General features: G+C 29.4%; 1 protein-coding gene across 1 annotated transcript; it reads left to right on the plus strand.

Moving 5' to 3' along the window:
- The first annotated feature begins 895 nt into the window (after positions 1-895).
- On the plus strand, positions 896-23,003 carry LOC124371226. Its single transcript, XM_046829558.1, has 5 exons — positions 896-958; positions 2,105-2,140; positions 3,327-3,450; positions 3,775-3,875; positions 22,932-23,003. The coding sequence occupies exons 1-4, from the start codon at positions 902-904 to the stop codon at positions 3,867-3,869; spliced, it is 312 nt and encodes a 103-aa protein (XP_046685514.1). The 5' UTR covers positions 896-901; the 3' UTR covers positions 3,870-3,875; positions 22,932-23,003.
- Positions 23,004-23,357: the final 354 nt, after the last annotated feature.

Here is a 23,357-nt window from a genome sequence, read left to right on the forward strand (position 1 = left end):
TCTTTAGATTTCCTAAACCTTTGATAATTAGCTACAGTTTCATCACCATCACCTTTTATGTGCAGTCAAAATTTAACAAGAGCATTTTTTAAACATTCGATTCTAGTATTTTTACAATGCTAAAACAGGAATTTACGGTTAAGTCAATGTCTTATACAGTAGTGTGGGTTTCTGGTCAAACACAATTCAACTAATTTTACTTTCTGTTAAACTAAGGTCAAAAGTAGAAACTAACTTTAAATCCTGAAGGCTTAAAATCATAGTAAATTGGAATATTTTGACATATACAAAATCTGATACTCATACTGGGTCAGTTGCTAGATCATCACAATTTAGGAAACCTCAGATTATTATTATTTAGGAAAGCTGTTTATGTAAATGTCAGCTTTCGTCTTAAGATCTCTATTTCAATTGTAATACACGTGTAGATCATATTATGAACATTGTTGCTGGGACAATATAAATACCAGTAACAAGATCGTAGCCAGCGAGAGGGTCCGAGGGGTTAAAACCCCCCCAAATTTAAATGTTTTAAATTACCTTTTTAGTAAACTATTATTATTATTTAAATACAGTACTACTGCAGAAACAAAGGAACTGACCAAGAACTTTTTAAGGGACAAAAAAAGGGCGCTTACTCCCTCTCCAGTACGGGAAAATATAAGTTGTCTGGAACCACCCCCCCCCACAATGTTTTCCTGGCTACTTTTTGACCAGTATTGCAGAGTCCACATTACATTATAAATTAGTAAATAAAACCGAGCACTGTGAAAAGGTTTTATTCTTTAAATAAAAATTAAACAGTTAAAGTTTCAAGTACTTCTATGTAGCTAAATATTTCTTTTGCTATAGAAATGTGAAGTCAGTGATTTTACATTATTCTGTTACAGAGGATCTTGACATGACCGAAATTGGCAAAGTGGGTATGGAAAGATTTGATCCACGGGACCAATACAAGGCAAGGACTAAGAATAAATTTTAAGACTACAATATTTTGTAATATCTGTTTAAATTTTTTGTAAAGAGGATACAATACTTTTAGTTTTAATATTTTGCTTAAGCTCGTATAAAAATTACCTTTTTATTGCCTAACGAGATTAGAAAAAAACCGTAGGCCTTCATGTATACTTACTAAGTTGTATACTTACTAAGCAGCTACATACTAAGGTGGTGCGATACTTTTTTTGGCAAGGTTAATTTACATTTTATAATTACAGCCATTTAATGCGCCATCCTTGAAGGGGGAAAAAATTTTGTTCCAGCATTTTTGTTAACAATTTTGAATTTTCATCGTTTAAAGGGATTGTGTTTTAGTGTTAACCTTGATAATTAGCAAGTTTTACAAGTAATACAAATACGTGCACTATTTATATTAAATTCCTTTAGAGAAAGTAATTTTAACAAATAACAATAACCCCCACACTGGAAACTTTTATTCGTTATTTGTAGCAATCGTTAAGAATTGTGTATTTTCCAATTTTATATTTTAGTTTTTTTGAATTTTTTACTCTATATCACTTGAATTTGTACTTATTTGTATAAACAAATTGTAATGGTATTTTGTTATGAAATTCAATTAAACAAACATTAACACCTTCAGATGAAATTTGACTATCGTAGTACAGTAATTAGTAATATTTTCCTATTTTTATTTAGTTTAAACTTTAGTGAAACAAATTGTTCATACTAAATTACATATGTTATTAATTGATATAAAAAGGAAACTAAAATTCTTATAGTATAACATTTATAAGAGAACTGGCGATTGCTTAATATAGAAAGATTTGTCTGCAATATAATACATGTTATGTTATAAGGGGGTTACTTTCACTTTTATATTAATTATACATATTAAGGTTTCCTATATTATGGAATTAATCATATTACATATCTGACTAAGAGCCAAATTAAAAAAGGTTTATTTTTAAAACCCTTTTGAATTTAAATTAAAAAACAAGAAACAAAATAGATTGGTGCAAAGCAAGGTAAATGTTTCATTACAACTAATGTTATTTCAATTGTTAAATTAGTTCACACTAATTGGACAACTGATAGTAGATATTATGGATTCAAAATTTCATAAATTGTTTATTTTATTTTTCAGCGCTTGGTTTCTTGCGCCATGAAGGCTCTAAAACTTGTAAGTAAAACAACTCACTAGCTACAGTTTATGCATGAAAATTTAAAGTATCAAATTGAAGAGAGACTAAAAGTGTATAGTTTTTCGATTTTTTTCTATAAACACAAAATTTTGTCAAATTATTTAATTTAATCATAGTTTTTGTAATAGTCTCTCCAACGTACTTATTAAGAAAAGGAACATTATATTCACAAATTAATAATATTTACTGCATTTACTTCTCTAGTATGAAACAGTTAAATATTGTTCTCCCATTTAAAAAATATAGAAATCGATTACTGTAAACAGTTATATTGTATAGATAGCAAACTACAAATAAGATAGATGAAAGTTCTCCTTGTAATCAAGTAGATCGTGTCCAACCTCTTAATCATGTTCCACTCTGTGGGGTAAAGAATGTATCAATATAATTTTAAATAAATATCCGGGTTATATTCTAAGGGGAAAAAGTAACTTGGTGTATAAATATTTACTGCAAACAATATACATTCACATTTTATATTGAAGTGACGATATTCTCTCAACCAATTCCTGTGTTGCTTTCCTTAACAACCAAAATTAGAATGTATGTCTAATCAGGATTTGGATGATGAGAAATAAAACACGCAAGAAGACGATTTTTATGTATGGGTTAGATATCCTCCAGGAAGGACAAGCCATTTTTAGTAGTTCAGTTTGTTTGGTCAAGGGAAATAAGAGCTCCATGTTATTCTCTTGAAACTTTGAAAGCAGCTAATTTGAGAAACGATTTAAATTTAAAATTAAAAACCCCAGACGTAACAATACTTAAATATAGCATGTACCATACTTAGATATATCTTCCTGCCATAAAATAATAATATAAATTATTCTTGGTTTAATTAATTTAATAAATAGGAGATACAGAGTAAACCACACAGCAGGTCGTTTTGTCCTCGTAACTCTTTTAGTCTTGCTACTAAGACATTTTCAGAAACAACAGAATAAATTGTTGCAACTTTTCTAAAATGACAAAAAATCTGTTTTAATGTTAAGAACATTTACGGAGACATAGTGGTAATATACTTTTACAAGGATTGAAAATACTTCAAATCATACAAAAAAACTTGTTTATATTTCCAAGTATGTATGTATCCATCACTAGATGTTAAAGCCACCATATGTGAACATTAATCTAGTCCTGTTAACACTTGAACACATGTGACAGATGGACGAGTCCGGCGAGATGGACACGAAGAGGTCCTCAGACCTGGTCGACAGCATGATGAAGGGTCGCGCTCCTGAAGAGGCCCTTCAAGCGAAAACAGTGTTAATGGAGTGTGCAGAAAAACGTAAGATACCTAAACATAACATAAAATTAATCATTAGTAATATTATGTAACTATATAATGTACTGATCTTATATTAGAGCGCCGGTCGTTGATTACCACTGATCTCAATAAATTAACCCCTGAGAGAATGTGATAATAAAATATGAAAATAATTATATAATCACCGACTTGGCATATGTCTTGGATTCCATTGAGGATGAATAGTTTTACGTTGTGAGAGTAAGAAAGGGAACTGACTCTGAAAAATGACATCTTACTCATGACATTATGTCTTTATTTGAAATTGTACATTTCAATTATTTGAATTGTATTTTATTATTTCAGAAAAGCGGAAAAGTTTCAAGGGATATGAAGTAGCGGGTTGTATCGCAGATTATATGATGAAAGCTAAGGACAACTGGACTAGCTTTAGTTTTTAATATTATGTAAGTATTCATTTCATAATTTATGTTTTTTTCCCATTTCAAAGTATCTGAAGTGCTTTACAATAACCTTATTTTATAAATGCGAAAGTGTTGTAAGCTATTCAACCGACTGTACTGAAATTTTACATGGACATTCTTAAGGCCCCTGGTTCACATATCTATTCTTATTTGGGAAATCCCTCTGGGGTAGGCTCCACTGGTGTCTAAAGTGGCGAAAAATACCACCTTAGTCTCAGTTGCGTTACGGCAAACAAATATTATTAATTGAAAGAGCCTGTTAAATATAATAAATTGTTCTGTGTAAACATTACAGTACAAGCTGCTAAACAACAATTTTCAATTTGTTTACATTTATATTTTAAAAGTATAAGGTAAACTTTATAGTAAAAGCACTTCTTAGCTGTATTCTTCTCTGCAAACGATGTTGAACACAGATTAAGGAAATATCCAGATAATATATATATATATATATATATATATATATATATATATAAGTAGATAATAATATGGGGTTCCTGGCGCACTTTCGGAGCCGACCGAAAAGCAATGTAAAAATACTGTTCAATGTACCATAAAGGAAGCTGAGAAATAACACAGCAAATCTCAATGAAAAATTAACCGAATCTACAGTCGTTCGTCTCCAAAAGCGATCGGTACATTACTATCTACTCTGTGGAATGAAAAATTAACCAAATCTACAGCTGTTTGCTTCTACTTTCTTAAGCTGTGCTTTGTAAAATGTTGTCAAATCTGCTACGAATAAAGGAAAAATCTTCGAAATCTTAATAAAATTTAATCAATTTAAAACATTTTTACTAAAAACATACTTTAATAAAAAACTTTTCTACTAAATAGTCACCAAACAACATGAACTCACCAAAGTCTCTACAATTTCTAGCATTAAAACAGTGCAACAAAGATGAATTCAGTGAATTGCCGGTTTATTCTCAACAACAGTTGATACCGTCTTTAAATGAAACAGAATTAAAAGAACTTGTAGAGTCTTTTGCAGAAAGAACGAAAACTGCACACGTGTACACACAAAAAACTAAAAAAGTAAGGGATTATATATTTAATATAATTACGAAAGATATTGAAAAGAAAGTAAAAAATAAACAAACAGAGAGTTTTCATCGTTTTTTTATGACATTTTTCCCATATTATACGTTCTTTCAAGATAATCAAGACTTAATTGATGAATTTCTTAGGAATTTTTGTGAGTATCAAGATTTATCAACACAATTCATTAAAGAGCATTATAGAATTTTTCTTATAGAATATAGCCACATTTTGTGTGAAACAAAAGGTATTACTGTAGATAATATTCCATGTGATTCCTATGAAGAAAGACACCAACTATGGTTATCAAAACAGTACTATGACGTGGGGAGGGACTGCAAGTTTTTAGAGTTAAGACTTTATTCTACAAAGTTAATTGTTATAATTTCTTTATCTTTTATAGTCTTCTTTCCAGTAACAACCAAGTGTAATTTTTCATTTTTGTTTAATTCTTTAATCTTTTTCTCATCCAAAACAGTCAAAAATCTGTTCGGCAAGTGTACTTTACAATCTTCCAACTCGGCAATTATTGTAAACCCGAATTTATCTTTCATTTTCTACGATAATCGCTTCGCATGCGTCATATCCGTAGTGATATCACGCCGTGAGAGGCGCAATCGTTGGTTTACAAGCACCATTTAGTTAAATAAATTTTTCTATCTAAATGGAGCGCGATAAAATATCATGTCCGTTCTGCAAAATAGAAATTTTAAGAAAAAACTATGATCGCCATTATAATTCTAAAAGTCATGAAAAAAACAAGCAAATTTACAATAATGAACTAAATTATTTAAGACAGTGGGCTAGAGAAAATAAAATTGCCGATCACGAAAACATGTTTAATATTGAGAAATTACGTGAATTAAAGAGAAATTTCAAAGTTGAAAAGAAAAATCTCGACCTATTTTAATGATGAAAAACTTCATTCAATAGCTGAAAAGTTGGCTATCGGTACTAACGATAAAACCAAGTCTGAAATGATCGAAGAAATTGATAAAACTCTTAAAGTAAAATCCGAAAATATCATTGATGTAGAAGTTTTATCCTCAATACACGGTCTTTTCAAGCAATACATTTTAACAAACTTGAACGACAATTCCATGTCAATTTACAAATATCTTTCAATTATGCGGTCAGAAATTAAAAGTTTAATCGAGAAATTTCAAGAAAATGTTAAAAATATGGAGGGCTATCTCTCTTTGGAATGTGAATACGAACGAACTTTAGTGAATGGTGAACCGCAAACATGTCTAATGTATTTTACTATCAAAGCAGACGAAATCTTTGACGTAAACGACTTTATTACTAAGCAATTTAATAAATTAACACATCGAGAACAAACGAATAATCCAAATAAAGGTTCCGGATGGACATTTAAAAGTTGTAAACAACTAGTTTTGAGCCTTAACAAACACGAAATGATGAATGCAGGATCATACATCGATTTACCAAAGAATATCAAAGATAAAAAAGCTTGTATAAATATAAAAAATAGAGATGATTTTTGCTTTATTTACTCAATAAGATGTGCTATTGAAAAACCAGAAAGAGACTGTGAACGTGTAAAGCAATACGAAAAATTTGTGAATGACGAAATATTTTCAGGTTTTGAGTATCCAATGTCTCTAAAAGATATACAAATATTTGAAAAACGAAGCTACAATTCCAAGTATAAGTATCCAACAATGTCTATCAATGTCTACAGTTTTGATGAAAATATTAACATTGTTCCGTTACAAATTTCTGAAAAATATGACGCTGAAACAAACATTGATTTATTGTATGTTAAACAAGATGATAAATCTCATTATGTTTTGATAACCGATTTAAATAAGCTTGTTTCTTCGCAGTTGTCTAAACATAAAGAAAGAAAATTTTTGTGTAGAAGATGTTTAAGCCATTTTTACAAATCTGGAGATTTAACAGATCACTTAGAAATTTGTAAAAATCATGAAGTTTGTAAGCCAATTATGCCATTTCCAGGTCAAACAACTAAATTTACTAATTATCAAAAGAAATTTAACCATCCGTACGTAATTTATATGGACTTTGAGAGCATATTAGAAAAAATTCCGACATGCAAGAACAATCCACAAAGATCGACTACAACCAAGATTCAGAGGCACATTCCTTATGGTTTTACTCTATATTTAGTGTCGAATGTGACCAATCGCATGTACAAACCGATATGTTATCGTGCCAAAAATGAAGAAGATTTGAAAAACGTCCCGACAAAATTGTTTGAAGAACTCAATAAATTATCGAAATACATAGCGAAAAAATATAATTCTAAGAACATGAAACCTATGAAATTGACAGAAGAAGAAGAAATTTCGTATCAAAATTCAAACGTTTGTCATATCTGTGAATGGTCTGCTTATGATGTTGGGTCAATTCAGTATGGTTTTACTCCTGATAGTTGGAAAGATAAGAGTTATAATAAAGTGAGAGATCATTGTCATTTAACCGGCAAGTTTCGAGGCGCAGCTCATGCATGTTGCAATCTAAATTTGAAATTTCCTCAGAATATTCCCGTTTTCTGCCACAATATGTCAAATTACGATACTCATTTGTACATAAAAGAATTGGCTAAACAATATGGAAATGTTGATTTGATTGCAAACACCGATGAAAAAATATATAAATTGTTCTGTAAATTCTGGATATGGCTATGAATTCGAAGGTGATAAGCCAAGAAAATTCATCAAGTTTTCGTTTGTAGACACGTTCAGATTCATGGCCTCGTCTATAGAAAAGTTAGCTAAAAATCTAAAGAGAGAAGACTTCAAACATACAAATCATTTTATACAAGATGGACTGAATGAGATAATAGAAAGACAGCCAAATGACGACGACGAGATTTTTAAAATTCTATCTGGAAAAGGAATATTTCCCTATGAATTTATCGACAGTATTGAAAAACTTGATTACACAGAAGAATTGAGAATTCAAGATTTCTATTCACTTTTGACAGATGAGAGCATATCTGAGAAAGATTTTCAACACTACTTAAATGTTTGGAACAAATTAAAAGAGAAAAATCTAGGAAATTACTCTGATCTCTATAACATTCAAGATGTTCTATTGCTCGCTGATATCTTTGAAAATTTTAGGAATATTTGTTTGAATTGCTATAAGCTTGATCCAGCACACTATCTAACAGCTCCCAGTCTTGCATGGGATGCTATGTTAAAATTAACGAAGATAGAATTACAATTAATTAGTGATTATAATATGTATTTGATGATCGAAAAAGGTATTCGCGGAGGCATTTCTCAGTGTATTAAACGATATGTGAAAGCAAATAACAAATATTTGAAAGATTTCGATAAGACAAAGCCCGAAAACTATTTGTTATACGTTGATGCTAATAACCTTTATGGGTATGGCCTAATGCAAAAACTGCCGTTTAGTGATATCAAGTGGATGGATCCAAAAACTTACACAACTGCAGAATGGAAAGAAACAATTTTGGAACTCACTGGCGACGAAGATTATGGCTATATTCTCGAAGTCGATCTTGGATATCCAACAAATTTACACGAACATCACAAGGATTTACCTCTTGCTCCAGAACATTTTAAAAACAAGCTTTGCACAACTCTACTGGATAAAACTGAATACGTTGTTCATTCGAGAAATTTGAAGTTCTATTTGGAACAAGGTATGATTTTGAAACATGTGAATAGAGTTATTGCATTCGATCAGAAGCCTTTTATGAAAGAATACATTGATTTTTAACACAAACATGAGAACCAAAGCTACAAGCGACTTTGAAAAGGACTTTTATAAGCTGATGAACAACTCAGTTTTTGGAAAATCTATGGAAAATGTGAGAAACAGATGTGATATTAAGCTTGGAAATGAAGAATTTTCAATGAAACAAGCTAAGAAAACAAATTTCAAATGCTTTAACATCTTTGACGACAACTGTATAGCGAGTCACATGTACAAACAAAAGGTTAAATTTAACAAACCGATTTACATAGGATTTTCAGTTCTCGACCTCTCAAAATTGCTAATGTACGAGTTTTATTACAACAAATTAAAGAAGTTTGATCCAGATTTGAATCTGTGTTACATGGATACAGACAGTTATTTTCTAGAATTGAAACGAGATCCTTTTAAAATTATTAAAGAAAATATAGATGACTTTGATACAAGTGATTATCCAAAAGATCATGAATGTTTCACTACTAAAAATAAGAAGGTAATAGGGAAATTCAAAGATGAGTTAAATAGCGAAGTTTTAGAAGAATTTTGTGGTTTAAGGTCTAAGATGTACTCGTACAAATATCTAGATAAAAACCCAGTTAGGTGTAAAGGAATTAAGAGAAGCGTTGTAAATAAAACAATAAATATCGAAAACTTGAAGAGATGTTTGTTTGAAGATAAAGAAGAATTTAGGGAGATGACAGTCATCAAAAGTTATAAACATGAGTTGTACACTGTTACCATAAACAAGCTGGCACTGAACGCTAAAGATGATAAGAGAATTGTCCTAGAAAATAAGATCGATACAGTACCGTATGGCTATAAAACAGATATATTAGACGAATTAAATAAACTTGGAAACTTTGATATGTAAATGGAAGATGATTTAATTCACTGTCACAAGTGTAAAAAGAAAACGAAAAATATAGATTCTAAAATTGTTCAAACTCAAAAATGGATTGTATAGAATCGCTGCAAAATGTTCAAAATGTAAGACAAACAAGAGTAAGTTTATAAAGAATCCAAATCCAAAACCTGTTAAGCAAGAATTGAAGACTAAAGATGAGATAGAGATTGAAGCTCGAGAAATTCATGCACCAGTACGAAAAAAGTTTAAAAAGAGAAAAATTATAACATTAGGAATTGACGATTTATGGGCAGCAGATTTAGTTATAATGTCTAACTATTCAGATCAAAATGATGGATTTAAGTATATGTTAAATGTTATTGATACTTTCTCAAAATATGCTTGGTCAAGAGCTATCAAAAGAAAAAACGGCAAGGATATTTCAAAAGCTTTCGAAGATATAGTAAAAGATGCCATAAGGATCAATCACAAACCTCCTAACCTACTTCATACAGATAAGGGTTTAGAGTTTAAAAATAAAGAATTTAACGATGTTTTGAGGAAATACAACATTAAGATTTATCATACTGAAAACGAAGAGAAATCAAGTATTGTAGAGAGATATAACAGAACTCAAAATGAAAGAATGAAGGTTCTTTTTGAGATTAATAAAAACTTTAAATGGATCGATATTCTTCAAGAAATCGTAAAGAAATATAACGATACTGTTCATAGCACAATCACAATGAAGCCTAAAGACGTAGATAAAGATGCAGAAAAAGAGTTATTAGAGTCGGTTTTCAAGTATGTACCACCTGAAATTCACACGAAAACTAAATTTAAAGTCAATGATCATGTAAGAATTGTTAGTAAAAAACAAACATTTTCGAACAAATATAAGAACAATTGGTCAAGAGAAATCTTTGTGATTTATCAAATTAATAACACAGATCCTGTAACTTATAGTATAAAAAGATTTAAATAATGAAGAAATAACCGGAAAGTTTTATGAATATGAATTGAAGAAGTCAAAACTGTAATATAAATTTTCTATATATAAATGGCACATCAAAAGAAATGTACAAAGTGCAAAGAATTTAAAGATTTAAATGAATTTTATAAAGATAAAAATAGGAAAGATGGAATGCATTATAATTGCAAAGATTGTGAAAGGGAATATCATAAAGAATTATATGATAAAATAGAAAAATTAACTTTGGAAGATAAAGAATGTCTTAAATGTAAAGAAACTAAAAAAATTTCAGAGTTTAATAGTGATCACTATAGTAGAGATAAGAAAGACTCATATTGTAAAGATTGTGTAAAGAAGAATCACCATAGATTATATTATGAAGATACTCAATGTGAATGTGGAAGAACTATAAAATGGTTAAATAATTATCAAAAACATTTACAAACAAAATATCATAATTCAAGAGTTTAACATTTTCATCGTGTAATAATTTTTTCTATATAAATGGAGTCTCAAAAGAAATGTACAAAGTGTCAAGAAGAGAATAGAAAAGACTGTTATTGTAAGGAATTATATGATAAAATGAACAAATTAACTTTAGAAGAGAAAAAGTGTTACTTTTGTAAAGAAATTAAAAATATTTCTGAATTTAATAACTGGCAGTATAGTAAAGATAGAAAAGATGCTTTTTGCAAAGATTGTGCTAAAAAAATTTTCAGCGAAAGTTATAAAAACGAAATGCCTTGTGAATATGAAAAAAAAATTCTACGATGGTTACCTAGTTATGCTAAACATTTACAAACAAAATATAATAAATCGAGAGTTTTTAGTAAAATTTAGAAACATTTTCATCGTGTAATTTAGATATTCTATAAATCAGTCGAGATTCTGCCATATTTGTAGTAAAATGATTTCCATAGTATAAAATATTCAAAGATTCTTTCATTTGGTTATACAGATTGATAGAATTTGGTTCGTCATCAATGAACAAAATCTCTAATTCAGGATAATTTATTTTTAGATGTTTTAATCGGTTTGGTATTTCTCGTTTTCTGAGCTCTGATAACGTAATAAGGCCATTCCCACATGTGATTCTTCTTAATTAACACAAAAAACATGGTGTTTTTTCTTATCAAAATCTTTACATACCATATCTCTCTTCATTAATTCCATTCGCAATTCTTGATTCTCTATTTTCAATGATTTCATTTCATCTTTAATTTGTAACTGTTTTATTTCATCTTTTAACTGCTTATTTTCGTTTTCAAGTTTGTACTCGCCATATTTTCTAATACTCGGTAAAACTTCTTCTAAAACCCAATTTTGAAACGTTTCTGCAATCTTCATTTTAGATTTCAGTATTAAAGAATATATGCCTGGTTCATTGATGAAAATAGTGTCTGGATGTAATTTTTGTAAGAGTCGCGATTCGATACCCTTGTCAGAATCTATGTTTTCAAAGCTTTTTTTGTATTTTTCTTTAACATGATCTATGATAGCTTGTCTCGTATTTTTAAATTCCAATATTTCTGCAACATCTTTAGCCTTAAACCAAAATTCATTATTTTCGTCAACAATTGTAAAGATATGTTTGCTTTTAAATCTAAGTTGATTATTGAGTAGGTCTACAACTGACTCCATTTAGATAGAAAAGAAATTTAACTAGTAATTTTTATTTTGAGAATGAAGGCCAGATTCATTGATAAAAACAGTGTCAGGATGAAGATTGTTAAGGGGCCATTCGAATAGCCCCTTGTTTTTTAAGTAAAAATATTGAATTTTGTCATCATCATCAACTCATTTTTATTCCTTTTTCAATCTTAAATATATTGTTGTTTTACTCTCATTATTTAATAAATTTCCCTCAGAGTCTTGTATAGTTAGAACGATTTTTTGAATTCTTTTAATATTTTTTCTAATTGGAATATAATCGATTTCATTCGGTTTTTCACTGATTTTTGATCCATAAGCAACATTTGGGAAAAATGTGTACAAAATTTCAGATTCTTTGTGTAAATGTTCGGTATGATTTTCAAAACTAGGTTCAACGAGATTACAATGTACTTCAATTACATCAAACGGTCTAAATTTTGGCGTTTTATTTCCTAAATATACCTGATTTGGCTCAATAGTTTCTTGAACAAACCCTAATAAATCTACAATAATTGCTGAAAACATTATTCTTACTGGTGATTTTATTTGAATTTTATTAGAGAGATAATTTTTTTGCATTTCAAACTTGTTTTTCGTCAAAGTTTAAAGATTTATCTGATTGTTTGAATGTTTTCAGATAATTTTTAAGGGAATTTTTAATTTGATCGAAAGTATAATATCCTTTGTTTAAACCATAATATTTTGTTATGTTCTTCTCACTAAATCCTATACAATAAGGAGAACTTTCACTAATATTTATTACAAAATTGTCAGAATAAAAGCCGCTTAAAACCGATAAAATAATTTGATTCTTCCTCTAAATGAATAGGATGTTCCAAGTTTAAAACTAATTTAGAGCTTTCTGAAGTCAACTTGAAACAGCTTCATTTTCGCAAGCGTTGCTTCAAGATGAAAATCTTCTATTTAAATGGAGAAATTTTTAAAGCAAAAAGATCAGATAAAACTTCAAACGTTTGAAGAAAATAAGAAAGATCAACCAATCAGATTGTTAATTGTTGGTTCAAGTGGATGTGGAAAAACAACTTTATTATTGAATTTTATCTACAATAGGTTGATTCCTTATTCCAATTTGTATGTTTTTTAGTAAATCTTTAGAACAAGACGCCTATAAAAAATTACAAGAAAGATTTGAAAATATTGAGAAAAACTTAAACAAAAAAATATCACATTTTTATAATGCTTCTGAGGACATAGTTCCGTTAAGCGAATGTAAACCCAATTCGTTAATCGTTTTTGATGATTGTATTTTGGAAAATCAGGACGTTATTAAGGAATATTTCGTAATGTCTCGTCACAAAAACATATCTTGTATCTATCTTTCCCAATGCTTTTCAAAGGTTGATAAACAAGTTATAAGAAATAACCTGAATATGTTGTGTATTTTTAAGCAAGATGATCACTATTCGAGAAAGATTTATAACAATTATGTGGGATCTGATATGAGTTTTAACCACTTTATTGAGTTATGTGATAAAATTTGGAAAGGAAGACTACGGATTTTTAACTATTAATCTAACTTTGAAGCCTAAAAATGGCAAATATTTGAATAAATTTTTCCAATATAAACGTGTGATAATCTAGTTGTTTTCATGTTTTTACGTTCACGTTCCACGTTCACGTTCATGTTTCACGTTCATGTTTCACGTTCATGTTTCACGTTCACGTTTTACGTTCCACGTTTCGTGTTTCTCGTTTCGTGTTCACGTTTCCACGTTCCACGTTCACGTTTTACGTTCCGTGTTCACGTTTCCACGTTCCACGTTCACGTTTTACGTTCATGTTTCACGTTCATGTTTCACGTTCATGTTTTACGTTCGTGTTTACGTTTCACGTTCGTGTTTCACGTTCGTGTTTCACGTTCCACGTTCCACGTTTCGTGTTCTCGTTTCGTGTTCACGTTTCCACGTTCCACGTTTACGTTTCAAAATTTTCCTAAATAAATGGCGAACGTAACTTCTGAAGAAGCGAAAAAACTTGATCAAATAGAAAAGAAATTAATCAAAGAATTTAAAGAACAGATTCGAATTGATGAAAAAGAACAAGAATTTATTCAAAAAATTAATCAACCTGTAACATCTGCAATAAAACATGTTGAGGGCAAAATTGAAAATGTTTTAAGCGATAATCAAAATTTGATGAATTTGGTTCCAGTTGTACGACAATTTGCTGATATTTCGATACCAGAATCTGAGTTTGAATTTCCAAAATTACCATCTTCAACACCATTTAGACCTCGAATCATTGAAGACTCTACCATAGTTGAACCAATAAGTCCTGGAACAACGGATATAATAATTGGTGAAATTGGTAAAAAATTTCTTCCTAGAGCAAAGGATGATAAATTTGGTTTGTATTGGGACAGAAAAAAGAAAAGTTTTATGATTGGAAATTTGCCCGTGAATTTTGAGCATAATGATATAATTATTGAAGATAAAACATATGAAGGAACTCAAGGTTTATGGAGATTATTAACAGGCACTGATGTTCCAAAAGACGGTTTATATTCTGAAGAAGACTTGAAAAAGTATACAGAAATTTTATGGAAATCTGATTCAATTTACAAAAATAATGATCCATCAACTAAGAAACCAAAGTCAAGTAAAGGTAAAAAATATCTCAATTTGATTAAACCAATTTGGGAAAAACGAATCGAAGGATCAGGTGTGAGAAAATACAGTGATAATAAGATTGAGTACAGATATATCGACGATTTGACAAAACTCGATGGAATTATTAATTATATTTATGCTCAAGAGAAGGCTGGAAACAACAATTTTTTGAACGAAAAGAAAGCGATTAAAGATTTTATTTCGAACAAACTTGATGAAATGATTGAAAAACCTGATGGAATTAAATATTTAAAACGAGTTTTTTTGCCGGCAATAAGTTCATCTATGATTGAGGGTAGTGGACTTTTGAATGATTTTATCAACAATTTACCTTTTGAATTACACGTACCAACTTATCAGTATCTGGGGCCTGGCACAAAACTCGAAAAAAGACTAAAAAGAGGAGATCCTGGTATAAATAAATTAGATCAAGCTGCTATGGAACACGATATTTTTTATGCAAAAACATAGAGACACAAATTCCAGACATATAGCAGATAAAGTTTTGCAAGATAAAGCAATGGATAGATTTTTATCAAAAGATGCTAGTTTAGGTGAAAGATTTGTTGCGCTTCCAACAGCTGGAGCAATGTTTTTGAAGAGAAAACTAGGAATGGGAATCGAAGAGAAACTTGAAATTTTAACTATATAAATGGAGGTGAATGTAAATTTCAGCAAAAATCAGAAAGAAAAAATAAAATCCGCTTTTAAGAAGAAAATACCCGTTAGTATTCAATTTAAAATAGATCAACTAAAAAATGGCGAAGATAAGATATTTTTAACAAATAGACAATACAATAAACTCGAAAAACATAAGAAAAACAATAAAGGAACCAGAATAGAATTTTCTTATAATCAGTTGAAAGAACTCAAAAATGGTGGACTTTTGAAAGATTTATTAGATTTTGGAGAAAATATTCCAGTTGTTAAAAATGTTGTTCCTTATGTTCGTAAAGCTGCTCCAATCGTTAAAAAGGATGTGATTCCTATTGTTCGAAACATTTTAAATTGGTTAGATAAAGAGTTGGAAGATGTTACAGGATCTGGATTAGATGAAAAAACTTTGAATTACGTGAAATCAAACATTGAAAAAAAAATTTAAACCTTTAACATTCGGGGAATTGGAAGAAATCTGCAAAAATATTAAACATTTTAGAGGAATCTTCATGAGAGATACATTACCTGAAAAAGTTAAGAAATTTGAATGTGGAATTGTGAATTTAGACTCGATTATGGGAAGTGGAACGCATTGGATTTGTTATTATAAAAATGATAAGAAAACATGTTATTTTGATTCGTATGGAAGAATTGAGGACAAACCACCTATAGAATTGATTAAATATTTGAAAAAATCAAGCGTCTACTACAATGATTCTCAGATTCAAGACTATAAAGATCCCCCAATTTGTGGTCATTTATGTGTTTTTGTGTTGAATGAACTGAGTACTGGTAAAGATTTTAAAGAAGTTGTTAACAAATTATTGCTTAATAAATATGGATTCACAAAATATTTTTGACGTATTTGGAACACAAATTATTCAAAATGTAGATAATAGTTTGAATTTTGATAGTTTGAGAAATGAGTTTGATAACAAGTTAGAAAATTTATTACAAAGCCTTCCAGATTCAGATATGTTTGCTGTCGAGATTGAAGATTTTAAAGCAGAATATGATAACAAACTTGCAAATTTCATGAGTTCAAAATGAAGTTGCTGATAAAATAAAAACATTGGAAAAAGAAGTTGATGATGGTGTAAAAAAAATTATTTACCAATTTAATGTCTCATATCGAAAAAGCTGATGAAATTACTGAAGCGATCAAAGTTGAAAAGAATTATGTTAGTTTGGCTAATAAGAAAAGAATTGTCGGTGTTCGACCTGGTATTGACAAACATGATGTTGTTGCTAAAGAACAAATTTTGAAACCTCTAAAATTATCAGAAAACATCGATATTGTTGATTTACATGATCCGAATGTTAAAAATGCCTTAGATTTTAAAGGAAAAAGAATTAGCGGTGTTAGTAAAGGAATTAATCCATTTGATGTTGTTGTAATGATTCAATTAGAAGATCCTATTAAAATGTTTAATGAACTAAAACAAAATTATGAGAATCATAAACAGCATGTTAAAGATTTTACAACAGAAGTCTATGACAAGTTAGAAGCCAGAAATAGAAGATCAGTAGACGATGTTGGTGAATTACTTGATAAAGTAAATAAACTAGAGAAAAACTCTAATACATATAAAAATAGTGTTAATGTATTAGTTGGTGAAGTAATTAACAAAATTCTGGAAGATTTTGATACACATTTCAATGAGAAAATAAACTTTTTTGAAGATTTTGGTACACGTTTAAATGAGCAAATAACACATAATAATGAATTACTTAAAAGTATAGATGATCGATACTCTTTATATCTCGATAAAGTAAATAAACTAGAAGAAAACTTTAATAAATTTAAAGAAGATGTTAATAAAACTTTTGAAAATATTGATAACAGATTTAATGGATTAGGTGGTTACGATGACTAATTTTCCTTATATAAATGGCGCTCATATATTGTGTGAGATGTAAAGAAAAAACTGCAACAAACGATATAAAATACTATGCAAACATTAACGGAGTTAAAAGAATTTCGGGAAAATGTGCTGAATGTAACTCAAAAAAGAGTCAATTTATAAAAACTTGATTTTGAAATTTTTTCTTAATAAATAGAGATGGCGGGACATTACAGTGCTTTCGATCTTTTTATCATGCAACACGAAAGAGATTTGAAAAAAGAACATTGGGATGACATTTCTCAAAAATATGAATTATCCGAAGATATGATGAGATTATACGTAAACAAATTGAATTGGTATAACATTGCAAAATATCAAACTCTGTCCCCAGAGTTCATTCAAGAAAATATACATTATCAATTAAAAGATCATATGTCTGTTCTTTGTCTCTATCAACACTTGAGTATAAAGTTTTTGGATGAAAATAAAGATACAGTTGATTGGAACAATATTATAGATAGCGGTTACTATCCTGTGCAAATTTTATTGAAATATGTGACCGAGATCGCAAAATTTAAGGAAGAGAATCCTGAATATGACGAAGTAGATCATTAAAAAATGACTCTAATCTTTTTAATTATTTTTACTAAAATTTATATCTTTTCTTATAAAAACGTACATTAGATCGATGAAAAAATGATACATGATGTTTAAAATTTCTAAATTTTCTCTTATTAAATGGCGGACTACAGAAAATATGCTAGTGATATTGAAAGGGCGGAGTTTAAAAAATTTCTATCCAATTAGTAAACAACATTTGAATGAACCGAATAAAAGAACTGAGTTTAATATTGATTTTGGAGATAACTTTTGCTCGTCTAACTTCCAGTTTTATATTTCCGGAACTTTAACAAAACAAGATGGTCAAGCATATCTTGGAACTGATAATGTTAGATTAATCGATAATTTTTATACCGTTTTTATTTTCTAAGATTGAAGTAAGAAAACACAATAAATTGATAGAAGAAGTCGAAAACTGTGGTCAATTAAGCACTATTAAAGGAACTATTTCGTATTCAAAAAGTGATGTTATTTCTCAAACTTCTAATGGCTTTGAATCAGATTTTAAATTTGGTGTTTTTGAAGCAGCTGGAAATTTATCTCATTTTGGATTAGGATTTTTTGAAAATGTTACTATTCCGATCTATAAAGGAGGATTTTATCTAAGTTTTATAAGAGCAGAAGACGATGATGTGATTCTGAAGACTGCAACTGGAAATGTTATGCCTGTTGATGGAAAAATAACAATTACAGATTTTTTTATTAGAGTTCCAATGATTGATTATAAAATCACGAGTAAAATAAGGTTGATTGATGAAATTACAAAAAGTCAAAACATTATGTTTAATTTTCTAGATTGGCAATGTATTGAACAAAAAGGTATTTCCGGAACAACTTATTCGTTCGATATTACAAATATTTATAGAAATATCTTCAATCCCAAGTTCGTTATTATAGGTTTTCAAACAGATAGACAGAATAATCAAGAAAGAAATCCTTCAAAGTTTGATAGTTTGGATGTAAAAAATATCAGAGTAAAATTGAACGGTTCTTATTATCCAGATGAATTACAAAATTTAAACATTTCCGGAGGTCTTTTTCAGAATCATGTATCAGATGTATCAAGATTTTAAGAAAGTTTACTGTAATAATAAGGAAATGTATTACAATCCTAAAGAATTTTTAGCGAATAGACCTATTTATGTCATTGATACAACAAAGAGTTTGACAAATATTTCTGGTTCAAAGAACGATATAATTATCAATATGGATTTTCAAAAAGCTGTTACAAACGCGATTTGTTATGTTGTTGTTGTCTCTGAGAAATTTTTTAGCCTATGATGTGATTAAGAACGATATTAGAGAAATTCAGTAAAAATCACGTTATTTTCACTATTATTCATCGGATAATTTTAAAACTTTACAGAATTGTTAAAGACATTGATATAAGTATTCATTTTTAATTTCAAAAGAATATCTTAAAAAATGGGGATGATATTAACAAAAAACTATTCCAAGGTCATCTTAAGGGTTGGACCGGAAGTTATGATTTTAAAAAATACTTTAATATTTACTGATCCTATATACCAAATTTCAGCAAAAAAGCTCCAATAGTTCTCGAGATATAAGAGTTTTAAGATAAGGGATGATTGGGGTAGTTTTTGAAAATTTTGTTATTTTCATGAAATTTTAAGTTGAACTCGCTTGTTTTTGAAGTTTCAGATTTTTCTGATAATTGTTTTTATTTTTTTATGAATATTAAAGAAATAGGGGATGATTTCACCCTTATGGATAAGTTAAGTCGAAAGAGTTAAGTATTTACTATATGTGTACCAAATTTCATTAAAATCGGTTGAGTGGTTTTTGAAATATAAAATTATTAATAAACTTGTAAACTAGCAATCCTAATTGTAAAAGTGAGAACAACTTATATAGCAGAGATATAGCTTATATCTTTCGAGACTCTCCGTAGCTCAGTTGGTAAGACGCTTGCCTTCAAAGCCTGAGGTTCTGGGTTCAAATCCCAGAGCTTCAGGCGCGCTTTTTATTGAGGAAGACATGGTTGTCGTTCAGTGGTTGGGGACAAGTCTTTACACGAGTGGCCATAGTGTAATGACTATAGAACAAGCCGAGTAATGACAACTGTGGTTGGCGCGCCATTTGCTTCCTCACCTTTCCACTTCATTTCCTTAATTCCTTCTCTTCCTTAATTCGTACATTACATTCATCATTCACATCATTCATTAATACAACATTACACTTACAAAACACCCGACACAAATTCCCTAATTGTATCTCTCCATCAACTTCTACACAGTAGTTACCAAAGAAAAATGAGACTTGGGAACAAAAAAATTCCAGAGTCTAAGACCCGAATTACAGCTCCTAGCCATTAACTTGGTTGGACAGTAGCAGTGCAGGGCCAAGTCTCTAAACAATAGACACCGTAGAAGTTGAATGTGATGTGATTCCCCATAGCGCAAACACGCACACACTAACAACACTACACCAAAGACACAATCATTCATTTTGTCTTTTACAATAATTGATGATGTTCATATTATTCTCTTTCATTCCTTCTAATACTTCAAAAATATACTCTTTCGCCACTGAAAAATCTCGATTTCTTCCGGAATAATCTTTGTAGTCATAGACAAAATATCCTAAATAGTTGAATAATAAAATAAAATCATTTCTTTTTATCTCGGTAGTTGAAATATAAACATAAACATTTGCGTTGAAAAATTTATATCTCGGCAGAGTTAGTTCCATAATCTCCATTTATAACAAAAAATCTTTTTGTTTAAATGGAAGAGTATAATGCCAACTGTTACAAGTGTTCTAATAGAGGAGAAATTATCGATAAAAGATATTTAGTTTGTAGAGGTTGTAATTTAATTTTGTTAGAAAGACCTAAACCTAAGAAATTTCGAAATAAATTAACACATTTGAATAACCTGCTTACAAAATTGCAATATGGAGACAAGAAGCAAACAAAATTTGTTACAGAATTTAGAAAACAGAATAAAAATTTTTACTCATCTCTTGGAACCATTGACAAAATTATTTTCCTTTTCAAAGAATACATTAGGTTTGTAGGTATCGATACACACGTTTATTATGAAAAGATATTACCTGTATTTTTTCATTATCTGGATGTTGAATTTGTTTATGATTTTGAACCAGAAATCCTTGATGATTTTATAGTACATTTGGATAAATTAAACGAAGAACCTCTTGAAAAGAATGCGGTTTTAGTCACATTCTCCCCGACTTCTCGAGTGATTGTTAGCAAATTTCATTTTTTCCGTCTTTAAATTTTTTCTATTTAAATGGAGTTCTTGAAAGAGTTAAATGATATTGGAGAATGTAAGTTTAAAGAGTATAAGAAGTTAAATGAATTGGAGGAAAGGAAGAAACATAGAATCTTGAATTTGGAGAAAATGAAAGATAAATTCGGGTTTACAATAATTGCCGAGTTGGAAGATTGTAAAGTACACTTGCCGAACAGATTTTTGACTGTTTTGGATGAGAAAAAGATTAAAGAATTAAACAAAAATGAAAAATTACACTTGGTTGTTACTGGAAAGAAGACTATAAAAGATAAAGAAATTATAACAATTAACTTTGTAGAATAAAGTCTTAACTCTAAAACTTGCAGTCCCTCCCCACGTCATAGTATTGTTTTGATAACCATAGTTGGTGTCTTTCTTCATAGGAATCACATGGAATATTATCTACAGTAATACCTTTTGTTTCACACAAAATGTGGCTATATTCTATAAGAAAAATTCTATAATGCTCTTTAATGAATTGTGTTGATAAATCTTGATACTCACAAAAATTCCTAAGAAATTCATCAATTAAGTCTTGATTATCTTGAAAGAACGTATAATATGGGAAAAATGTCATAAAAAAAACGATGAAAACTCTCTGTTTTGTTTATTTTTTACTTTCTTTTCAATATCTTTCGTAATTATATTAAATATATAATCCCTTACTTTTTTAGTTTTTTGTGTGTACACGTGTGCAGTTTTCGTTCTTTCTGCAAAAGACTCTACAAGTTCTTTTAATTCTGTTTCATTTAAAGACGGTATCAACTGTTGTTGAGAATAAACCGGCAATTCACTGAATTCATCTTTGTTGCACTGTTTTAATGCTAGAAATTGTAGAGACTTTGGTGAGTTCATGTTGTTTGGTGACTATTTAGTAGAAAAGTTTTTTATTAAAGTATGTTTTTAGTAAAAATGTTTTAAATTGATTAAATTTTATTAAGATTTCGAAGATTTTTCCTTTATTCGTAGCAGATTTGACAACATTTTACAAAGCACAGCTTAAGAAAGTAGAAGCAAACAGCTGTAGATTTGGTTAATTTTTCATTCCACAGAGTAGATAGTAATGTACCGATCGCTTTTGGAGACGAACGACTGTAGATTCGGTTAATTTTTCATTGAGATTTGCTGTGTTATTTCTCAGCTTCCTTTATGGTACATTGAACAGTATTTTACATTGCTTTTCGGTCGGCTCCGAAAGTGCGCCAGGAACCCCATATTATTATCTACTTATATATATATAATACATATTATACATATTATTATATATTATATATATATATATATATATATATATATATATATATATATATATATATATATATATTGATCGGAAAAATCAATAATGGTACAATAAATACGTCTTTAACTTAAAGACCAATACATTAAAATGGTCATATTGACCGGTGGTGTCAACAAGGCAAACTCAACATTGTCGTCGGAAATTTAATTTACTCCAGCCAGAAGTGCTCATACTAATGGTAACCCGACGGAATTGCGTGCGTCACCGCATGTTTATAAAAAATGAGGAACAATGTTACAATATGTACTACCAATTCGTAAAAAATACAAGATAATGATTTAAAAAGTAAGATTATTGGGAAGTTAATTTAAAAATCCACTTCGATTGCAAGGGTTTGCACAAAACTAACATTTGACCTCACTTTATTTGACTCATTATTAATTAAATGTTGAAGATATTATACCACAGTAAAAGATAAACTTTCTATTTGCACATTGTTTTTGTGTGTTCACCATAACTAATGCGTATTTTAATTTCCAGGTAACATTCACTGACGACACAGAGCCTGCATTCCGTTTTATTGTCTTTTAATAAAGTTTGGGTGTTTAGATAATTGTATTTTTTATACCTAACACTGTTTTTATTTTATATATACATGTATTAGGATTATTTATTCTTAATATTCAAGTGATAAATGCCAAGATATGGAATTATGCGCGCACCCTCTGTACTTTGTAACAATATATATATATATATATAAGTAGATATGAATGTAAGGGTTCTAGCTCACTTTTGGGACAGACAGAAAATCAACGTAAAATACTGTTTAAAGGACAATAAACTAATCTGTAACTCACGAATGAAAAATTAACCGAATCTATAGCTGTTTTACTGTTCATTGTAGGCTTCTAATTTCTTAAGCTGTTTTAATGAAAAAATCCAGAAATCTTCGAAATCTTTATTCTA

Source organism: Homalodisca vitripennis, unplaced genomic scaffold, assembly GCF_021130785.1.
Source record: "Homalodisca vitripennis isolate AUS2020 unplaced genomic scaffold, UT_GWSS_2.1 ScUCBcl_1140;HRSCAF=4390, whole genome shotgun sequence".
Taxonomy (NCBI): Eukaryota; Metazoa; Arthropoda; class Insecta; order Hemiptera; family Cicadellidae; genus Homalodisca; species Homalodisca vitripennis.

Coding starts and splice junctions, on each gene's coding strand:
- LOC124371226 (XM_046829558.1), top strand. CDS start 902: ATGACCGAAATTGGCAAAGTGGGTATGGAAAGATTTGATCCACGGGAC. Junction 959..2,104: donor ATCCACGGGACCAATACAAG/GCAAGGACTAAG, acceptor TTTATTTTTCAG/CGCTTGGTTTCTTGCGCCAT. Junction 3,451..3,774: donor AATGGAGTGTGCAGAAAAAC/GTAAGATACCTA, acceptor TTATTATTTCAG/AAAAGCGGAAAAGTTTCAAG.